This window comes from Camellia sinensis, chromosome 13 (genome assembly GCF_055761805.1).
Source record: "Camellia sinensis isolate YWXY chromosome 13, ASM5576180v1, whole genome shotgun sequence".
Taxonomy (NCBI): domain Eukaryota; kingdom Viridiplantae; phylum Streptophyta; class Magnoliopsida; order Ericales; family Theaceae; genus Camellia; species Camellia sinensis.
The window spans coordinates 116,950,414-116,971,775 of NC_138973.1; the positions used below are offsets into that span (position 1 = coordinate 116,950,414).

Below are 21,362 nucleotides of genomic sequence, written 5' to 3' on the forward strand. Positions count from 1 at the left end.
TGCTAATATTTTTATCTAATGTTTTACACAGGTGTGAGATTCACATAGGACTCACATGGTGTGAGTCCTACACCCATATGAGATATTTGGTAGAAATATTGGCAAAACATTTAGGGTCTCTGGCATTTTCCTAAGTTTTATATTACCAAACATAATTCTTATTTAAGAAAATACTATGAACCCTAAATAATCTACCAAATTTTCTACTAAACCTTTCACATGGGTGTGATAATCACACAAATCCATATATATATATGTCTCACACCAATATAAAAAGTTTAATAAAAAATTTAATAGATTATTTGAGATCCTTACATAACCCTTCTATTTATTAGAATATTAAGCTTCACAACGACGAGTTGCGGAGCTGATATATTGAGGCCAATAAGAAAATGATCCAAAAATCAGTTCACAATGAAAATAAAGCTAGTGAAGATATTAGAAGCTTTCATACACACCCCATTAAAATATATTAACTTGAACTTAACATTTTTTAGGAATTGATTCAATAAAAACATGATATATTGAATTTTCTTGTTTTTCTTCTATTATATCTTTGTATTAAAAATGCCAAGTCATAACAAGATTTCAATGATGATTGGAAAATGCTATATATTGAAAATGCGATTTCAATGATATTGGTCATTGAATATATTTCAGCATTTTATTTCATCTTCATCTAAAATGTATATTTATAACAATGACATATGTATATGTAAGACTCTTCAAATTTAAAAAATGATGAGATCTATCAACAATAATATCTAGAAGTACTATATAGTCATATTAATAATATTAAAATTGTAAAATTTAAAATATATAAATTAGATTCGTTTTAAATATAACCCATACCCCATCTACATCATAAGTTAAAAATCTAAATATTGCTATTCTCATATTCTTATATCGAGGGATAAAAGCCAAAATAGATTCAAGGGGTATAATGATACTAGAAAGAAAAGACAAGGGCAACATTGTCTTAAAAGAATTAAAAGATATTTTTTAAAAATAAATAAATAAATAAATAATTCGTTGACCCTTATAATTCCCATGGCGCCCCCCACGCCGTTGGCCTTGCCAAGCTCTCTCTCTCTCTCTCGCTCTCTCTCTCTAAACTTCTTGGCATTAAAGACACTAACAAACAGAAACCAAAGAAGATAAGAAGCACACATAGAAAGGCTGCTCCAACACCAGCTAGCTGATCATCAACCAAAAAACAAGAAAGCCACCCCATGGAAGAGCTCATGTTGTTGTACTTGTTGAAGCTAATGCTAATCTCTCTCATAGTCTCAGTGTTTGTCTATAAGGTTGCGGTTGTGCTGTGGTGGAGACCAAGAAAGATTGAACACCACTTCTCAAAGCAAGGCATAAGAGGACCTCCTTATCGATTCATCACTGGAAATGCTAAGGAACTCTTCAGCCTAATGTTGTCTGCCTCTGCTCACCCTATGCCTTTCTCTCACAACATCCTCCCTAGGGTCCTCTCCTTCTATCATCATTGGAGAAAAATCTATGGTAACTAAACCCCCCCCCCCCCCTCTCTCTCTCTCTCCCGCTGTATATTTATATAGGTATTTTGTTGAGCCGTCCGGGTTTGAGTTCGTTAAAATTAATTTGGAAATGATAAGTCAGTACAGTTTTGATAGTAATGTTACGTATTAAAATTTGTGATATTTATAGACTGGATTTATTTTAGATATGGCCCACAATAATAATTTTAAATATATATTATAAATTTCAAATTTTAGACTAGATAATTTTTCTGTGTATATAATATTTCTGTTTCATATTATTGTTTGTCTGCTTCTTCATTTAAACCTTCTTCTTCTCTCTCTATATATGACCTTGATTCTTATAAGATTCTTAAAAATTGGTTTTTGAAATTCTGAAAATTATAGTTTGGTTAGTCTTGATGACAATGTTATGTATTTACAAAAATACTCAGAATTTATAATCTAGTGTAACCATACAATAACACATTTAAATCTGTTCTGTAGATTTCAAATTCTAAACAATTTTCTGAGTAATTTTTGTAAGCATGATGTCATTCTCTTCATGTGAATGTCTGATTTAAGCTATTTACTATCATTGTGGGTCTTCCCTCATGAGAGTTGGGGATGATCTTCATTGAAGTTGTATGTGGGTATGCTTTTGACATTCATGACTTTTTAAAGGCTTGTTTTTGAGTTTGGGTACTTTTTAAATATCTTTTTAGGCCTTTTTTCCCCTCAGCTTGGATTCTTGATATTGAACTTCCATCAGAGTTCAGACTGTTCCACTCTTTTTCTTTTTCACCCCTCTTTTTTTTTCATTCCAATTCTACCCCTACTTTTAATAGTTTTTTGTTTTTACTTTTATTTTTTACTTAATCCAATAATCTTTTGGACTATTGTAGTTTTCAATTGTACTTTCCCAATCAATCCATGCAAAGATGCTCTGAATTTTGAACTACATGGGCTTGGAGTTCTCATTACTTTTTCTGTTTTCCTTCTGGTTATTTTTGGTTATGGGGCTTTAATTTTGATAATGAAATTTTAAGTGTTTGCAAGTGGCATAGATTTTGATAATTGTGGGGCTCTATGGCATTTCCTACTAGATGCAAATACTACCTTAGAACTTTTCTAGAATTTAACCCCTATTCTCACCATTTTGCTCTACATTAACTGGTTTTAACATTATTGATTATAGGTGCAACATTTCTAGTGTGGTTCGGACCCACGGTTCGTCTCACAGTCTCTGATCCGGACCTCATCCGAGAAATCTTCAGTTCCAAGTCTGAATTCTATGAGAAGAATGAGGCTCACCCCCTTATCAAGCAGCTGGAAGGTGATGGGCTCCTCAGCCTGAAGGGAGAAAAATGGGCCCATCATAGGAAAATAATCACTCCTACCTTCCATATGGAAAATCTTAAAGTAAGTTCAAAACAAAAAATTAAAAAAAAAAAAAATTAAACCCTTTTAAGCATTTTCTTGATTTGGTAGACATTTCATAATTGTAATTTCAATTTTAATTTTTTCGTTATTTCTAGTTGTTGATACCGGTGGCAGCACGTAGTGTGATCGAAATGTTGGAGAAGTGGTCAGCAATGTCGAAATCTGGTGAGGTTGAAATTGAAGTCACTAAATGGTTCCAAACCATGACAGAAGATATAATCACCCGAACAGCATTTGGTAGCAGCTATGAAGATGGAAAAGCCATTTTCCGGCTACAAAGCCAGCAAATGACCCTTGCATCCGAGGCATTTCAAAAAGTTTTCATCCCTGGTTATAGGTAATTATGAATCCATACCACTTTTGCATTTTTTAGTAACTTTAACCAAACTCACTTGTTCTAGTAAGTACTTTATTGGTAGTACAAATTAAACAACATAGTTTAACATAATACAATAATAAATTTTGTTTTTTTAGATTCCTACCTACGAAAAGGAACATGAAGTCTTGGAAATTGGACAAAGAAATTAAGAAATCTCTAGTAAATGTTATTGATCAGAGGAAGAGAGAGAATTCGAGCCCGAAAATGCTAGAAAATGGACCGAAAGATTTACTAGGGCTTATGATTCAAGCGAGCATGAAAGAATCGGTTAACAAGAGGGTGGAATTGAATTCCTCTCCAATATCCAAAATCACAGTTCATGACATTGCTGAGGAGTGCAAGAGCTTCTTCTTCGCCGGCGAGCAAACAACGTCGAATTTGCTGACGTGGACGACAATTTTGCTAGCTATGCATCCACAGTGGCAAGTCAAAGCACGTGACGAGGTGCTGAGAGTGTGTGGGCCACGTGATGTACCCTCCAAAGATGACATTGCCAAGCTTAAAACGGTAAGCTCATATCATTAGGATTTTACAAAAATAAATCATGTTGTCACTTTGTTTTGGTTTTTTTTAAGATTACTAAAATACCCTTTATTTACGTTTGATGTTACACATAAAATTGTCAATTCTATTAAGATATCAACAAAGAAGAAGAACAAAAAAAAGTTCCTTTGCAGGGGTAAATTTGTCATATAGAATGGAAACTTTAGGATACGGGCTAATTTTGTTAGTAAAATTCTAATATTAGATTCCTTGTACGACTTGGTGTGGTAAAATATTAGAGAAACCAACACTTCTAAAAAAAGTACTTACGTGTAGGTTTTAATAAGTGGATTTATTATCTAATAAGTCTTATGAGAAAAATTTGTCATAAAAAAAGTCATTAATTGTAAGTTTTAGTGACAATTTATAAAAATGATAACAAAAAAGTCATTAATTGTTAATTTTTAACGATATATATAAAAATTGTCATAAAAAAATTATTTTTAGCAATAATTTTACCAAAACTTATTTTCAATAGGACTTGATGGGAATTAAGTTCAACTATTAAGACCTATTTGTAGTTTAACCTTCTACAAACACATAGAACACTTTCACAAATAAATATATGGACACTTTTACTATTTGCTTGAGTTTTTTGGATTAAATTTTTTAAAAATTGAGTTTTTTTTATTTTTTGTGTTTTTTTAATAGTAAATATTTTTAAAATTTTATTTATTTATTTTTACTTTTTTAGATGCAACTTACTTAGATGTATCTAAAAAGTAAAAAATTTGTGAAAAAATATTTTAAAAAATTAATAAATACATAACAATACGAAAAATATATTGAATTCTTATATTTTTTTTATTTATATATTTGATATTTAGTGAATTTTTAAAAGATATTTTTTACTAAAATTATATTTTTTATGTGTATTTATGTTAGGCGTGTCTAAAAATTTAAAAAATTGTTTAAAATATTAAAAAAAAAATTAATAAAAACAAAAAAAATACAAAAAATAAGAAAATAAAATTTTCTAAAAAATGTTTTTGAAAAACAAAAAAAACAAGCAAGCTGTGTTCCCAGCATTAACTGTTGTTTGGTGTGGAGCTAATCATAATTCACAAAATGGTCACGTGTAAAGGTGACATCGTTATTGAAGAATTTTGATTTTGTATTTACTATGATTTGGTGTGCAGCTCAGTATGATTCTCAATGAAACATTGCGACTCTACCCACCAATCGTGGCAACAATCAGACGGACAAAAGTTGACGTGAAGCTCGGAGGATGCATGATCCCCCGTGGAACCGAGCTCTTGATACCAATCTTGGCCGTTCATCACGATCAAGCCATATGGGGCAATGATGTTAATGAATTCAACCCCTCTCGTTTCTCTGATGGCGTAGCCCGTGCAGCGAAGCATCCTGTGGCGTTCATTCCATTTGGCCTTGGGGTCCGCACTTGCATCGGTCAAAATCTCGCGATCCTACAGGCAAAGCTTACACTCGCGATCACACTGCAACGCTTCTCCTTTAGCTTGGCCCCACATTATCAACATGCACCAACGGTCCTGATGCTTCTCTACCCACAATATGGTGCACCAATCATCTTTCGACGTTTGGTTGATCGAGAAGTTGTTCAAGAACCAAAGATCTTAATTTTTTAAAACATCCCAAGATGTACCTATCATTTGTGTGAGAGCATATAGTTTTTTACATTGGAGTGACCAAGGTTTCATTGTTTCATTTATTATCTTTTAGGAACTAGGATATATTATTATATATATATTTTTTATTACTTCCCACTACATGTTCCATCTGAGCTATATATACTAACCCCCAAGTGGCCATGCTCTAGTTTTTTCCCAAATTGTCTGGATTATTGGCACTAGCTTTAGGATTTTAGTTAGTGGCTAATTGTTTTGTCTTCATTTATATGTGCACAATTAGCTAACCCAGTTTTGTAATATCATACATTGAAGAATGTCAAATGGTTGGTTTTCATTAGTAAGTTTGCAAAGCTTCTAAGTACTATTTAAGGTTAGTTCTAATTACATCATAAGTTTGGTTGGTGGCTCACCAACTTTGAGGTGCTAGTAAATGATAGGATGGGTTCTTTGTGTCAATATAGTTGGGATGATTTAGCTCATCACGATGTTTTTGCACTTGTCTCTTTTTATTGATGTTTTGTTTTGTACCTTGTACTTTGCTTTCCATCAATAAATATTGTTTTTTTGCCGATCAAAAAAAAAAAAAAAAAAAAATTTCTGTCTACAGCAACCTTTGTGAAGCATACTTCTCAATATATACATCTATTTTCTTCAATATTACTATATATTTAAAAAATAAAATATGTACATCAGATTTATTTTGCATGTGACGTACACCATACCTAATTAGACTCTGAACTATACATTTCATTTTTTATTGCATAATTGTTTTCATTTTCTTTTTCTTTATAATAATTTGAAGTTCTTGAAAGTTTCAACTTGAGTTTAGGTATGTGATTACCATACATCACCAACAGTGTGAAAGATGGATTTGTCTTATTAAAGTACACCTTAGAATTTGCATAGACACATCCTAGTATTTAATCAAAAAATTCATGATTTTCAATTTGCTAATACAAAGTTATCCTCATCTAATTTTTTACTAGTCAAAATTGTAAAAGCCATAATAATTATAGTTAAGGTCTCTACCATTATTTGGGGCTGTCCATCTTTTAAGAAAAGTCGCCACAGTCTTAACAATTGTCTCATATTTTAAAGGAAAAATTTCAACAGAGTGTGATAGAAAAAAAAATTATAAAAATACATAAGGTGCAAGTGATTTTTTAATGGGGGGCAAGTGAACGGTTGCAGAGGTGCAAATGTGGCTTGCACCCTTCCATATTTGTGTAAAGAAAAGAAAATTATGTCTCATTAGGATGTAATTCCCCCTATTTTAAAGTGAGAATTTCATCATGTGAATATAAATTCTTGAATATTATCTTTTTCTAGTTTTTTTAAGGATGAGTTTCAATCAAAAAATTATATTATTTCGTATTAGAGCCAGCTACTTTGGTAACCATTAATTATGCAATGGGTATTCAGTTTCCGAAAGAATTTTTCTCAATAAACAATGCCATTGTCATAATCTTTTAAAGAAATTTATGGATCAGAAAATGACCAAGTAAATAGTGCTTTCAATTTTTCAGAAAAACAAAAACAAAAACTTTATTTATTTATTTTTCTATGTCCATTGATGGGCCTCTTCTAGGAAATTGAGTGTCCCAATAATATCAAAATTAAACAAAACTAATGAAAGAACATCTGCAATGACCAAGACATGAAATGTTCTTTTAAAGCAATGCTATCTGTAACCCAGCATGCAGATGTACTTTTATATAAATATATATTCTCTTTTATGGGGTTTAGGGCTTGGAGTTGTAATGTAGTGGGAGGCAAGATTGAGAGAACCAAACCTTTCTTTTTGTATTACTTTTTGGGATCTCATGCTCTCACTCTCTCTTGGGCTTCATTTGGTGTTTGATGGTTCCCATGAAGCATGTGGTTGGGGAGTGTCTCTTCTCTCTCCTCTCTCCCATTTTTGTGTTTTTAGCTTTTGTTAAAGGAATCAAAGCATGCTATGAAGCATGTGAATTCATCCATAATACCTTCAAAATCCCATTTCTAATTCCTTAATCACTTAGATTAGCTCAGTTAATCACTCATATACATTCTATCTATCTAAGAAATTAGAAGGATTGTTTGTCTTCATTTTGAGATTTTATATTTTACTTTATTATTGTATTTGATTTATTTATTTTCTTTAATTATTGGCTATTTTTTTAGGCGTGTGATCCTCAAGCTCCAAAATTTTCTATTCCTCCATCCCAAAATATCCATATCCATTAAATTTGTATTGAGATTACTGCGCCTCTTGAGATTTCGAATGATTGAATGTTTTGGAATAAGGGAGAGAGAGATTTGATGACAAAAATTTTGATTATTTTTTGTGTGGTGGTGGTTGAGCTTCTAGCCATTAGACTATAATTATTGAGTTTGATGTAATTCTTCTCATATTTACAATTAATCTCCTATTAAATGTCCAAGAACATAATAATAATAATAATAATAATTTCTTAATCACCTCTTTTGCTATTTGACACGGTTTCTCCATACATAGAGAGAAGCCACATCTAGCATTAATAGCAACATAACTTGTTTACTCTTCTTAATTATGATACTAATCTTGAATTATGAGCTACAATAATCACACACTTGCAAAATAGTATAATCCCCTACTGTTATTATTATAGTTATGTCCGTATTCACGTATCCCTTAATTACTCAATAGTGAGATTCTCATGCAGGATAGTTTATTTTCACATGTTAATCATTTCATTCATTATAAGTTAAGACAAAACAAAACAAATCTGTAACATTTTTAAGTACTCATGATCTTGCACGATATTTTTTTTCCCTTTTATTTAAGTTAATTAGAAATGTGTTTGCCCCGATTATAGTAGTAATCTATATCCTAATCTTAATTGTCTTTCAATATTAATATTAGAGGCTTCTGTTGCCTTGTTCTTTGTCTTGAGCATGCTTCTTATAAATCATTAAAATATAATCTCACAATCTCGCTAGACGACAAATTTTTAACATAGGATTAATATAATAAGCAACATTACTATAAATTAATAATAAAAGTTAGCCAATTTAATTAAGTGCATTCGCAGGAGCATTTAAGCCTTTTGTTTAAGATGGATAGTAGAAGAACTTAAAATTGTGCTATTTCTCCCCCAAAAAAAAAAAAAAGAAAAAAGAGAGAGAGAGAGAGAATAAATTATATCAATATTTCGAAAGTGCTATTGTTACAAGAAATCATTGAATTAGTTAGAACTTATTTTAAACTAATAAAGCATTGTAATATTAAGGGGTGATTTCACCCCAGAGGGATTTTAGAAGAATTTTTTTTTTTACATATTAATGGAAAAATTTACAATTTTAATTATTCATATTTATAAAAACTTCGCCGATTTATAATTATTTTTTCAAAATTGCACTAATTTGATATTTCCCCTTATATTAATTGTACGAGAACATGATAGGAAAAATTAAGAAAACATAAAGTGCCATGTTGAGGTGCTTATAAAACATAGAATTCTTACATTAATGTCATTTTGTTATTCTGTCTAAATTAAGAAAACATAAAAGTCCAAGAGAAGTCCTAAATTGAGACTAATGTGCATTTCTGACTATAGGACATTTGGTTAATTACCCAATCTATATGAATTGTTTGGTGCAACTTTTTATAATCGAAAAATAGAAATCAAAAGTATCCTTATCTCAATTTCTAAATAATAATTGTTTCAGCTTATTTAAGCAATTTATGCTTAATAAGTTTTAGGTAGAAGTTATATCAAATAGTCGGGAACATGCCCTCAAATTAAATAAAAGATAAAATGTAAAACAAAATTATAAATAGCTAAGATAAATTATATCAAACAGATATATGTATTTGTTTAAGTTTGATAAAGTTTTTTTGAGAAGCCTAGAATCCTTATTAAGCTAAGCACTAAAATGCTTTACAAAGCCTAATCAGTAGAAAGAAAATAGATAAATAAATAAATAAAGAACACGAGATCTTTTTTTTAAAAAATTTCATCACTTAGTTTAAAAAAAAAAAAAAATTTGTTGAAAAGTCTAAGTTAAAGAGGGTATAAAATATTAGATCCATTTTGTATTGGCGAGAGATCCACCTTTTATGAAATAATTTGGTAAGCAGTAATTTTTTTTTTTGTTGGTTTTGAATGACATTTTGTTTTCAATTTTACTCTTTAATTTATCTGTTGACTTTTATTTATCAGTTTAATTTTTTTGACTATCTGTTCAAATTTATATTTATCTGTTCAAATTATTTTTTATATGTTCAAATTTTATATCTTTATGTCCAATTTTTTTGACTATCTGTTCAATTTTTTATTTGTTCAAAAAATTTATATGTTTAATTTTTTCTCTGTTCAAAAACTTTATTTGTTTAAATTCACATACATACATACATAGAGAGAGATGGAAAATGGATTTTTCAACCTATCAATTCAATGCTTCAAGAAATGCAATAATATTTTCAACAAGCCAGATAAACAAAGATAATAATAAAAAATTTGAATAGATAGTAAAATTCTGTAGTTGATTTGGAAACAACGGCAGCAAATGTGAATTTGGATTGACATTATAGATTCATTTGTTTTTTTTCTTTTTTATCTGTTGCAATATGTTTCTCAACCACAACAACAACAATAAAATTCTGGAGTGGATCTAGAGACAACGGCGGCGTTTATGAATTTGGATCGGCACCACATATTCATCCATTTTCTTTTATCTGTTGCAATATGTTTCTTAACAATAACAACAATACAAACACTAATAGATCTAGATTTGGATCTGAATTGCATATCTGTATTAGAGAAAAGGATACAGACGATCCAAATTCACAACCAAAAAAAAAAAAAAATTCAGAAGCATTAACATACACTACAAGTCCCTTATACCAAGAACCGTAACCTTAGAACACTAGATCTAGATCTGGAAACAAATACAAACAATACAAATACTGCAGCCTCTCTTCTTCTTCGCTTTCAGCCTTCCCAATCAAATAAAAAAAACACAAACAATAAGATCATAATCAGAAATCTAATCAACAAAAACAAAGAAAAATCAAAGTTGATTGAAAAGGATCAGAAGTTGATTAAGAGATTGCTCATACCATTTGGGGTTAAATGTTTGGGAGATCTGATTCGGCCATGACTTTAGATATACTTGGAGAGATCAAAGTCAATAAATTTGGATTCGGATCTCACGCCGGCAGTGGTGAAGCGATAGCAGCGATGGAGCTTTGACTTTGGCAAATGAGGAGGAAGGTAGAGGAAATTTGACAACGGTGGTGATGGAAGAGACGAACATGAGAGAGAAGATGTAAGAGAGAGAGGGAGAGAGATAGAGAGATGTCGGTAGGAGATACGGTGGTAGAAGAGAATAATGGTGGCGAAGATCTAGAGACGATGACGGCAACGGAATGAGGAAGCAAGTCCAAAGAGAAAGAAAGATTCCAAAAGGAGACAGGGAGAGATAGGAAAGTACTGCGGTGGTGCTGCGATGGAGGATGACAGAGTGGCGACGAGGGCTTCATTGTGGGAAACGAAGATGATGGCTATCTATGGTATAGATACTGAAGGAGAGAAGGAAGAAGTAGAGGTTGCGCATGGCGGGAAGGAGGAAATGGGAGAGGTCGATAGCGTAGTGGTTTCTGCGGTGGTGAGTGGTGGTGACGAAAGAGGGAGAAGAGGATGATTGGTCATTTTTCAATAAAAAATAAAGAACTAAACAAAGTACTAATTCAGTAGAATAGTGGATTGTCTAGGTATCGTACCACGAGAACTTTAGGCTGGGTTATATTAATTCGAATGATACTTTTTAATCTAATTTGAAGAAGAGAGGATGATTTAGTTTTTGCTAATGAGAATTTAAATTAAAACTACAACAATTGCGCAAATAAAGAAAGTAATCTGATTATGGAGAGAGACTTAGGATTTCGAATCTACTATTAATCTTATATCATGTAATTAAAATATCTAATTCTAGTAAATCAATGGCCTAGATAATAATGATGTATCGTGGCTACAAACCGCAATATCATCGTCAAGAAAATGAGTATATGCAAAATGTAGGCACGAATTGTTTTTGGTCAGTACGAATTGTCTACACTAAACTAAGGTTGCAACATGATTTGTCTCCCCTAAGTATGACTCGTTTCATGATTTGCATGTACAAGAAAGTAAAACAGTTGTATGATTATGCATTCTCAATCACAGAAATCGCATACATAAATCGAATGAAAAGATTATTTGAATAGAAGATCTAAAAACAATCATACAAAGATTATCCAATTCCGAAGACAAACTAGAATTAAAATACAAAATTACATGATACTTGATTACAATTTCATCTCAATCCTAAAAAGAAAGCTTAGCCACTCATAGAGAGGTTAAACACTTCGGATGTTGAAGAGAAAGCCATGGATTGATGATTTGCTCTTTTTTTCTAGGTTCTAGCTGTTTTCTCTAGGGTTTCAAATCCCAAAACAGGTCCCCAAAATCTCTTTTTATAGCCTCCAGTCAATCCAGAATAAAAAACATGCTCACAAATATTGAGGCAAATATGCTCGTGTGGATTGGGAATTTAGTTCATGTGGATTGGGAATTCCGCTCATGCGGATCCAATCAGAGGGAAATTTTTGGCAGGGAAATCTACTCGTACGAATTTGTGAATTCCACTTGCGCGGATTCACTCAGTTATGCGATCCTTTTGTCTCCAGAATGATATTAATCTGAAAAGGATGAAAAACACTTTATTATATCAAATATCATAAGCTAAAAGACTAAAAACATAAGATATGTAGCCTTAAAGTGTAACATTTCGGCTTAGATCAAAGGAGGAAAGAGAGAGAGAGAGAGAGAGAGAGAGAGAGAGAGAGAGAGAGTACGTGTAGACACCCCATTTTTGACCGACCTTGAGACTCAGACGTCACCAGTTAAGCACTTGGTGATATTGCATAATGTGCTCGTTCAAAGTTTCAGAGTCTTGGCTGCGAGCCCCGCCTCCGGATTTCCGAACCCTCTTCTGTGCCTTGTCTCGGTTTGCGAACCAGACTCGGTTTTCTCTGTTTCTTTTCCTGAGGGAAGGGAGAGGTCCCGTAGACTATCTCTCAGTGCCCGTGGGCTACATTTGGTGGCCGTAGGCCATTTTTCCCATTTCGGAGCCCGGTTTCCGGTTTTCGGAGCCGTCAGGCCGTGTGCCTCGGTTCGGGACCGCCTAACCATCTCCGTTTGCTCTGATTTTTGGCATACATCTTATTTTCTCCCTTTTGAGGGACACTGGGGTCTGAGAAACCCACTTCGTGGCCGAACGCCACTTTCGGTGTTTAACGGGCAGTTTCCGGGGCCCCGAACTGCGTGTTTTGGCCCCCGAACATTCGTTTTGCATCGGTTTTCGTTCATTTTTGGCAGGTACCTCTGTTTTATCACCAGGAAGGTCACTGAAGGGTGGGAGGCTAGTAATTGTTGCAGCAACCAGTTATCTCTCCTCCGGAGCCTCCCGACGCCCGTTTTTCCAACTTCCGGGCTAATGTTGAACACCCTAGGGGTAGTGTTGCCAACTTTCAACCACATAACTGTGATCTACACACCTTGGAGGACCCAAAAAAGTCATGGCCGGCCATTAATTGTTATTTCCATTTTTGCCCCTCCTCTTCCGGGCCAATGTTGAACACCTTGGGCCCACTTTCTTGAACTTTGAACCAAATATATGTGATGTACACACTTGGGAGGACCCTAAAAGTTTATGGCCGGCCATTAATTTTTCTTTCCATTTTTGCCCCTCCTCTTCAAATGCAATGTTGAACACCCTGGAGTTACTGTTGCCATCCCCAAACCACATATATGTGATCTACACACATGAGAGGACACCAAAAGTTGGTGGGAGGCTAGTAATTTTGCCGAAAAGCCAACTTCTTTTTGGTCAAAAGTGGTTCAGCATGAATCCGGGAAGGAGAAAAAGCTGCGCGGCTTCACCGAAACGGGCGTAACTCTTTGCACAAGAGGAATTAAGTTATGAGGCCACCACCATTGGAAAGCTTACTTCCGGGGCTTCATTTTGCACTCAAGAATCTCCCAAGTCCAAGTCCGGGGGGGAGAGATGTGGTTGGTTGAAGTCCGCTTGGACTGAATCTGCGCGGCTTTACGGAAAAGGGCATAACTTTTTCTACAGGAGGAATTTTAATGCAAGGTTTGCGCCATTGGAAAGCTAACTTCTGGGGCTTCATCCTAGGGGGTGACCGGCCATTTTTTCTGGCCGGCCGGCCGTTTTTTTCTTTGACCTAGCCGGCCGGCTATGTTAAGTGGCTGGCCGGCCATCTGCAGAAAAAGTAACAGGCCGGCCTGCTTCTTCAGGTTGAGTGCATTCCAGCTGTGCCTTGGTTTTCTCCCAAAAATATCTACATCCGGGGGGACCCTTTTGGGGGAATTTTGCTCTCCTTTATGCCCCACCTTTACACCCTCCTTTTGGTCCATATAACCAGCTGCCAACATGCATTAGAGGGGTTAGAAAAACTCTCCTTCAAGCTTCCATAGCCAACTCCATCTTCTTCCTTCTCAATTCTTCAAAAAACCCTAAGCCCCCTAACCATCATTCCTTCTACACCACCAAGCTCTACCACCACCATCTCATTTCCAGCAACAAGGAAGGATTCTTGAAGGCTAAAGAAGCTGCAAATCCATCCAAGAAGCAACAAAAGTTTGAATCTTCAAGGGTAAGTAACACTTTTACCCTTTTGACCCTTTTGCTTGATCTATTTCTAAGCCCCACTTCTTTTTGGTTTCAAGCTCCGGCCCTAACTGAAAAGGGTCATCTTTTGAGCTCATCTTCACTTTTCATTAAGGGCTCAATCCTGTTTGAGCCCTCCATAACACACTTGCTTCATTGATCCTCTTGTATGTCATAGTTTTGCATGCTATTTTTGACCCATGAGCAATTTATTTTCGAGCATGTTGTAAACTAACATAAGGCTTATTTTGAGCCCCTCTTCAACATTGAGGAAGGGCTCAACCTTGTTTGGTGTCTCCATGTGTCACTTGCAGTTATATCCCTTATTTGGCCCCATTTTTGCATAAATTGGCAACCCTCTTTGCTTCTGTTTTTGGACCTTGGTCCGAACTGAAAGTGGTCTTATTTTGGCCTATAATTCATGTTTCATTCACACTTTTTTTCTGTTTGGTGATTATTTGATATACTTTATGTTATAGCACTTTTTGAGCCTTGTTTTGCATCACATTTTTAGCATATTTGTATACTGATTTTGAGGCTGCCATATACTGTAAATGTTCATATTTTTGGTCCATCTTCAATGTTGTAGGAGGAAATTTTTCAGTTTGGGTTTTGCTTATACCACTTGCTTCATTACCCCTCTTTTGGCCCCTATTCTTGCATGCTATTTTTCCCCTACCTATGCTTGCTGTTTGGCCATGTTTATAATTGTGAAAGTGCATCTTTTGGGACTGTCTAGCTTCTGTCTTTGCATTGCATGTCCATATTGTGCATGTTTGGCATGGCTATAGGCCATTTCGGGTGCCTAATATTGTATTTCGGGACAATTCCTTGCATTTCATGTCATTTCGCCTCATTTCGGGACTGTTTTCCCCCATATTTTACTGCTGAAATTCCATTAGAATGATTGCATGTCATTTCCATGTCATTTCATCATATTTTGTCATCGTCTCGGTTTGCGTGCCCGTGTGCACGCATTTCGAGGCACTCCATTTTTATCCGACGGCATCCTATGTGAGTGTGGCTGAGGCTCACACATGTTGGTATAAGCCCATTTGTCATTTTCATGTCATTACATCGCATCCCGTCATCGCCTCGGTTTGCGTGCCAGTGTGCACGCATTTCGAGGCACCCCGTTTTTACCCGACGGCATCCTACGTGAGTGTGTCTGAGGCTCACTCATGTTGGTATAAGCCCATTTGTCATTTTCATGCCATTTCATTGCATCTTATCATTGCCTCGGTTTGCGTGCCCGCGTGCACGTATTTCGAGACACATATTATTACCTCGGTTTGCGTGCCCGCGTGCACGTATTTCGAGACACATATCATTGCCTCGGTTTGCGTGCCCACGTGTACGTATTTCGAGACACATGTCATTGCCTCGGTTTGCGTGCCCGCGTGCACGTATTTCGAGACACATGTCATTACCTCGGTTTGCGTGTCCGCGTGCACGTATTTCGAGACACATATCATTGCCTCGGTTTGCGTGCCCACGCGCACGTATTTCGAGACACATATCATTGCCTCGGTTTGCGTGCCCGCGTGCACGTATTTCGAGACACATATCATTGCCTTGGTTTGCGTGCCCGCGTGCACGTATTTCGAGACACATATCACTGCCTCGGTTTGCGTGCCCGCGTGCACGTATTTCGAGACACATATCACTGCCTCGGTTTGCGTGCCCGCGTGCACGTATTTCGAGACACATATCATTGCCTCGGTTTGCGTGCCCGTGTGCACGCATTTCGAGGCACCTCATTTTCATAGCATAATACATACTAGGTTGTATCTTAGATTACATTCTGTCATTTTCTCGGTTTGTGTGCCTGTGTGCACGTATTTTGAGGCACCTCATTTTCATAGCATTGTGTATATTAGGATTGCATTTTAGTTGCATTTCATGCATATCATGCATATTGCATCGTGTCCGGAATAGGAGTTAGCCGGGGCACGGGAAACGAGGTACATTTCGTACTCCGAGTGACGGAATGTGTCTCAATTCCCCAGTCGCCGACACTCCGGATTATCCATGATGGAGTTAGGTTTTAGCTGTAGTTTCATGTGCATTCATCCTATATTGAGTTGTGCATTTCGACTCCTCGGCCATCATGCCTCGGTATGCGTGATTGGTGGCACGAGGATCGAGACATGCATATATCTGTGCAAATACATTGCTATGCCCCTTTCCTGCTCTCTGTTGCAGCAAAATGAAGAATCAGCAACCTTTCGGGGCCTGGCACGCATTTCAAGAACAGGTGTAAATAGAGGCTAATTGGGGCATTCCGGTGGATTTCCGCGCAAGACAATCCGGACATGCATCATCCATCAGAAGCGAAGCAGTCCCTGGCTTGCACGCCAGTTTTATTTGCTTTCTTAGTTAATTAATTAATTAGGATTTTGTAATATTTGGACTGTAATATTTTTTTTTATTCGGGACTGTAATATTGGGACTGTATATTTATTCGGACCCTCCGAGTGAGGGCACAACTGTAATAAGTGTGCGTGAGTGGGATGTATGTCTTCCAACCTCACGTCTTTCTCCCTTTTATTTATCCGCTTATGATGGTTAGATTAGGGCATATTTAAATTAGCATACAGTATGACAGCATGTTTGCATCATTCATCTGTATTGCATGCACCGGGCTTGGCGCATCATACTAACTGCATTGTACTTTCAATTCCAAATTGAATACATATTAGCTGTAGCATTCCATATGCCATGTTTAGAATAGCCGAGCCTGGTATAGTTGCATTTTGCATGTGTTGCATTAGGCATTTCTGTATACTTAGGGTCATGCATGATTTCTAATACAGCTTTTTGTTTTGGCTTGGAGTACTCGGTAAGTTCTATGCTTTAGCATCCTTGCATGCGTGTGAGTGAATGCCATGAATAGCATGCTTACCATGAGGCTATGTGCTTATGTGATATAACTGCCTGAATGCCTGTGGGTGAAGGTCGGGTTGTTTAAATTGGAACAAATCATTGACTGTGAGTTTTAAGCCCACTAGATAGTGGCAAAATCACATTTTTCTAAGCCCACCCGAGGGTGGCAAATCCACGTCTTAGCCTACTTGCGAGTAGCATCATCAAACCATTTTCAAATAAACAAGCATGAAATGTTTTGTTCCAATTCGGACGACCCAGTCTATACTTATATGCTGTGTGCATCACATAGTAACCTAGGCTAATAACCGGAATGAGGACACACAATGTTTTCAAAAATTGATATCATGGTTAGTAGAGGTCGGTCTATGACCGGGCGAGAGGGGGTGCTCACGAAGTGACCTTCCCCAATCGTACCCAAGTTCCCGAGCCGAGGCAACTTTGGTGATGACGGACACGTGGCCTTTTGGCACCGAGTCAGGGTTTCCTAAATTTCCCAAAATAAAATATTTAGGTGGCGACTCTGTATCTGGCAAAGCAGTCCATGTTTGGCACTTCTTTCAAAAATCTGTTTTTCTCAAAACGATTTGCCGGATTTGGACTCTTTGGTTCAGACTTAGAACCGTGACGAAAAGTCGAGTCCGAGCTATAGCGAGGTCCCCCCGCGGGCTTGTTACAGTACGTTAATGTGATTGAAGAGAGATAAGAGAGTTGTGTATATATATACTTGGGTGGTTTGGTCATTTTGTCCAAATATGTCCTTATGGACATAATTGTTTACCACTTGGACTTTTGGACAACAAGAATTCCAATTTGGATTTATCGACCAAGCCCCTAGTTTTAACATTTTTACATATTTTTAAAGAGTTTAACTTTTCTTAAGTTGTCATCTCAACTTGAGATGAGTTAAGGATTTGACAAAAGTTTGTTATCTAAGCTCGTCCATAAACTCGGCCCGTAAAAGCTTGCATGGGTAAGCCCAGCTCAACCATCCCATTAGCCTTACTGAAATTATCCCGACCATATATTTTTTTTTCAATTTTTGATATTTATCTAAAAAAATCTACACTGTTCAATTCAAATTCAATCCATTAAATATATTAATAATTATATATATATATATGTATGATATTGAATGTGCACTTTTAGGCTAACGCTTGTAATTTTATTTTGATGTGTTAGTTCAAACTCGTGAGGTTTTTGAGGGAGGTAGCATATGATCAAATTCGAAATAGAAAAGGCCACCTTAGTTGGGATGTAAAAAGGTAAAAAAATAAAAAATAAAAAAAATAAATAAATACTTGAATTATGTTGGAAAGTAAAAATAATAATAATAATAATAATAATAATAATAATAATAATAATAATGAAAATAATAAAAATATGTGAATGGAAAATTTATAGAACTTAACAATATGATAAGTCGAATGAAAAATGTGGAACCCCGTTCGATTTGATTTTGGCTCGTCAGATTTGGGCTTATTGGTGGGATGTAATTTCAATTTTGTAAATAGGCCTGACCTGTACTAGCCCATTGACTGGTTAAAACTCAAAAAAACCCAATCAATATATGGGATTTGGACACAATAATTGAAGGTGGGATAAGTCCGTCTCGTTCCACTGATGACCCCCTATCTAGGATGCTAGGCACTTTTTAGCATTTACATTTTTGTATTAAGAATCTTAATTATTGTGGGCTTGTTCTAACTTATTTTGATAATATGAATGGTTCAATTAGTAGAACTCATTGAGCAAAGCATTCATACAAAAATTAAGTTGATCAGATAGTGATAACTACCTGATCAAACCACGTATCTTTCCCTTCCTCCCTTTAAAAAAAAAACAAAAAGAAGCTGGCAAATATGATTTAAAAAATAAACAGTCCATTAACATATCATGTGATTATCACTATTCAATCAACTTAATTTTTTGTATGAATGATTTCTCAACTTGCCACATAAATTGAATCATTTAGATCACTAAGCCAAATCTATGATGCCCCCAATTGTGAAAAATGAACCTTTAGTTACAAGCTGGATTCTTTTATATATACTACCAAAAAAAAAAAAAAAAAAATTCACAATATAAGAAGTTTGGGTTAATTACATTTTTCATCTTCATGGTTTGCTTCAAATTTTATTTTAGTTTTTATTATTTTAATATGATCAATTTAGTCCCTGCACTTTATAAGCTTAGTTTCCATTTGGCTATTTTATCCAAATTTTTCTATGTGTACACCTTAAGGGGGTGTTTGTTTGGAAGGATTGAAGGAGGGAGGATTGGACACCATGGAGTCCATTATTTGGTTGCGAATTTATAGGTCAAATTAGGAGTTCCACCGGACTATGAATCCCTTGGACTATTGTGTCCTAGGGGGGATATGGGATAGAAATGGTAAGATCTCATTGGATTAAGTTGTAAAATGACACATTTGCCTCCAAATATTTGATTTCATTATGTATTGTATTTAGTAAAACTTAGGCAAATTGAAAATGGTAAGATTTCATTCGCTGATCAAGTTAGATCGGGTGGCCTCCCATTAGCCATCCGTCCAAACTTAGGCAAATTGAAAAAAAAAAAAAAAAAATCAATCTACATCTATTCGCTTAGCTAGCCGATGCGGATTGAGTGGATTGTGCGAGTTGATGGGTGGATGCGGATTGATTTGGGAGTTTAGGCTTTACTGTTTTATGCTTTTCTTATTATTTTAGAGTATTTTTTTTAATACTATTTTAGGTCTTAATTTAGTCCAAATTTTTTTATTACTTATTATTTATAATTAAAATAAAGGCCAAACTTTTATAATGTATAAGTAGCGAATATCATTACTAAATAAAATGTTCTCTTTTTAATAGACAAAGCATAAAAACCTAACATCATTTTTTAAGGAGGGGCTAGCGGATCGAGGTAGGTCGGGTAGACTTTTATCCATCATTCTTCTAAACATGGGGAGATTTGAAAAATCTCCATCTGCATCCATTATTTATACTATCGAAACTGCTTAAAAGTGGATAGATCTAGTCGGGTTGGGTCGGGTCAGTTTTGACGAAACTGTCAGGTCCGTGAGCACCCTTAATAGAGACCAAATTGTTCGATTTGAAACAAATGGGATCAAAGTAAAATTTAGGTCAAATTACAATGGTTAAAAGTATAATTAACCCAAGAATTTTCAAACAGAATTTAGGGTAGACATAAGCCAAAAACACCTGTCCCTTGCACTCCGTTTGGATTGATAGTTTTATTGAGAAAGGAAAAGCAATTTTGAAAAAAGAAAACCTTTCCATTTATTTGCCTGACTAAATAAGTGAAAAATGATGAGAAAGTGTGAGAGATGGTGGAAAAAAAAATCTCACCGAAACTATATTTTATTTCCCACCAAAAATAATAAGATTTGATTAAAAAAAAAAAAATGAAACTCACGTAATGAAACTTTTTTTAAATGCTGACATTACCTATAAAAAACAACTGAAACTCCAATCACTGTCCGTCGCATTGCCCCTTTGTTGAAGACGTCCATTCGCCGCACTTGCTGTAGATAAGTTCGTTTTTTTGTAAACTGCTAATCATTAGCAGCTTGGCTTTCCAGGTTTGGTAATGTTGTTGATCCAATGGGGAATGAAGCTAGAAAAATAATTTATTAATTAGTTTTTTATCCGTGTTATGCATGAGTTGTTTTAGAATCTTGATTTTGTATAAATTTAATTTTAACATGTTACTTTTTGATAAATTAGATAAAATTAGAATTAAACTTTGGACATATTATATTGATAAGTGTGCGAGTCGAGTAAAAATTTGCACATTCAGCAAACAAAGCATATTTGAACCCATTCATCATGGGCCCAAATTGAACTAGGCCCATTGGGTTGTTGAGTAGTAAATCGCCGATCAAATGATGTGCCAAATAATTGATATCAGAAAAATCGGAAAAAAACTGTGCTGAGTACCAAAGTGGACCGAAATTGTCCCTTTTCGGAGGTGTGGTAGGAACTTGGGCCCTAACATGCAAGTAATGATGATAAAACGGGTCAAATTACATAGGAAATATCTACACCATTTATACCAAATGGCTATATAAGGAAGGTGAATGGAAGGAGAAAGGTATGCATTATCAACCAACTGAACTCTCTCTCTCTCTCAAAGAATATACTCATCCCTTCTCATACACAACCTAATTTACCTATCAGAGTGATAATTCTAGCATCCCTGACCAGAGTTCTTGTTTCAGGCATCTGTGTGAGGATCAATTGAAGGACTGTTTGGAATGAAGGAATATTGTAGAACCACTCCTCACAATTGTCACCGGCTGTGGAAATA

General features: G+C 35.2%; 1 protein-coding gene across 1 annotated transcript; it reads left to right on the top strand.

Annotated features, from left to right (window-relative positions):
* Positions 1-1,070: 1,070 nt before the first annotated feature.
* LOC114306446 (cytochrome P450 734A1-like) lies at positions 1,071-5,802 on the top strand. Its single transcript, XM_082903224.1, has 5 exons — positions 1,071-1,515; positions 2,689-2,912; positions 3,029-3,270; positions 3,408-3,819; positions 4,995-5,802. Exons 1-5 carry the CDS (start codon positions 1,233-1,235, stop codon positions 5,460-5,462), a joined length of 1,629 nt encoding a protein of 542 aa, XP_082759350.1. The 5' UTR covers positions 1,071-1,232; the 3' UTR covers positions 5,463-5,802.
* The last annotated feature ends 15,560 nt before the right edge of the window (positions 5,803-21,362 follow it).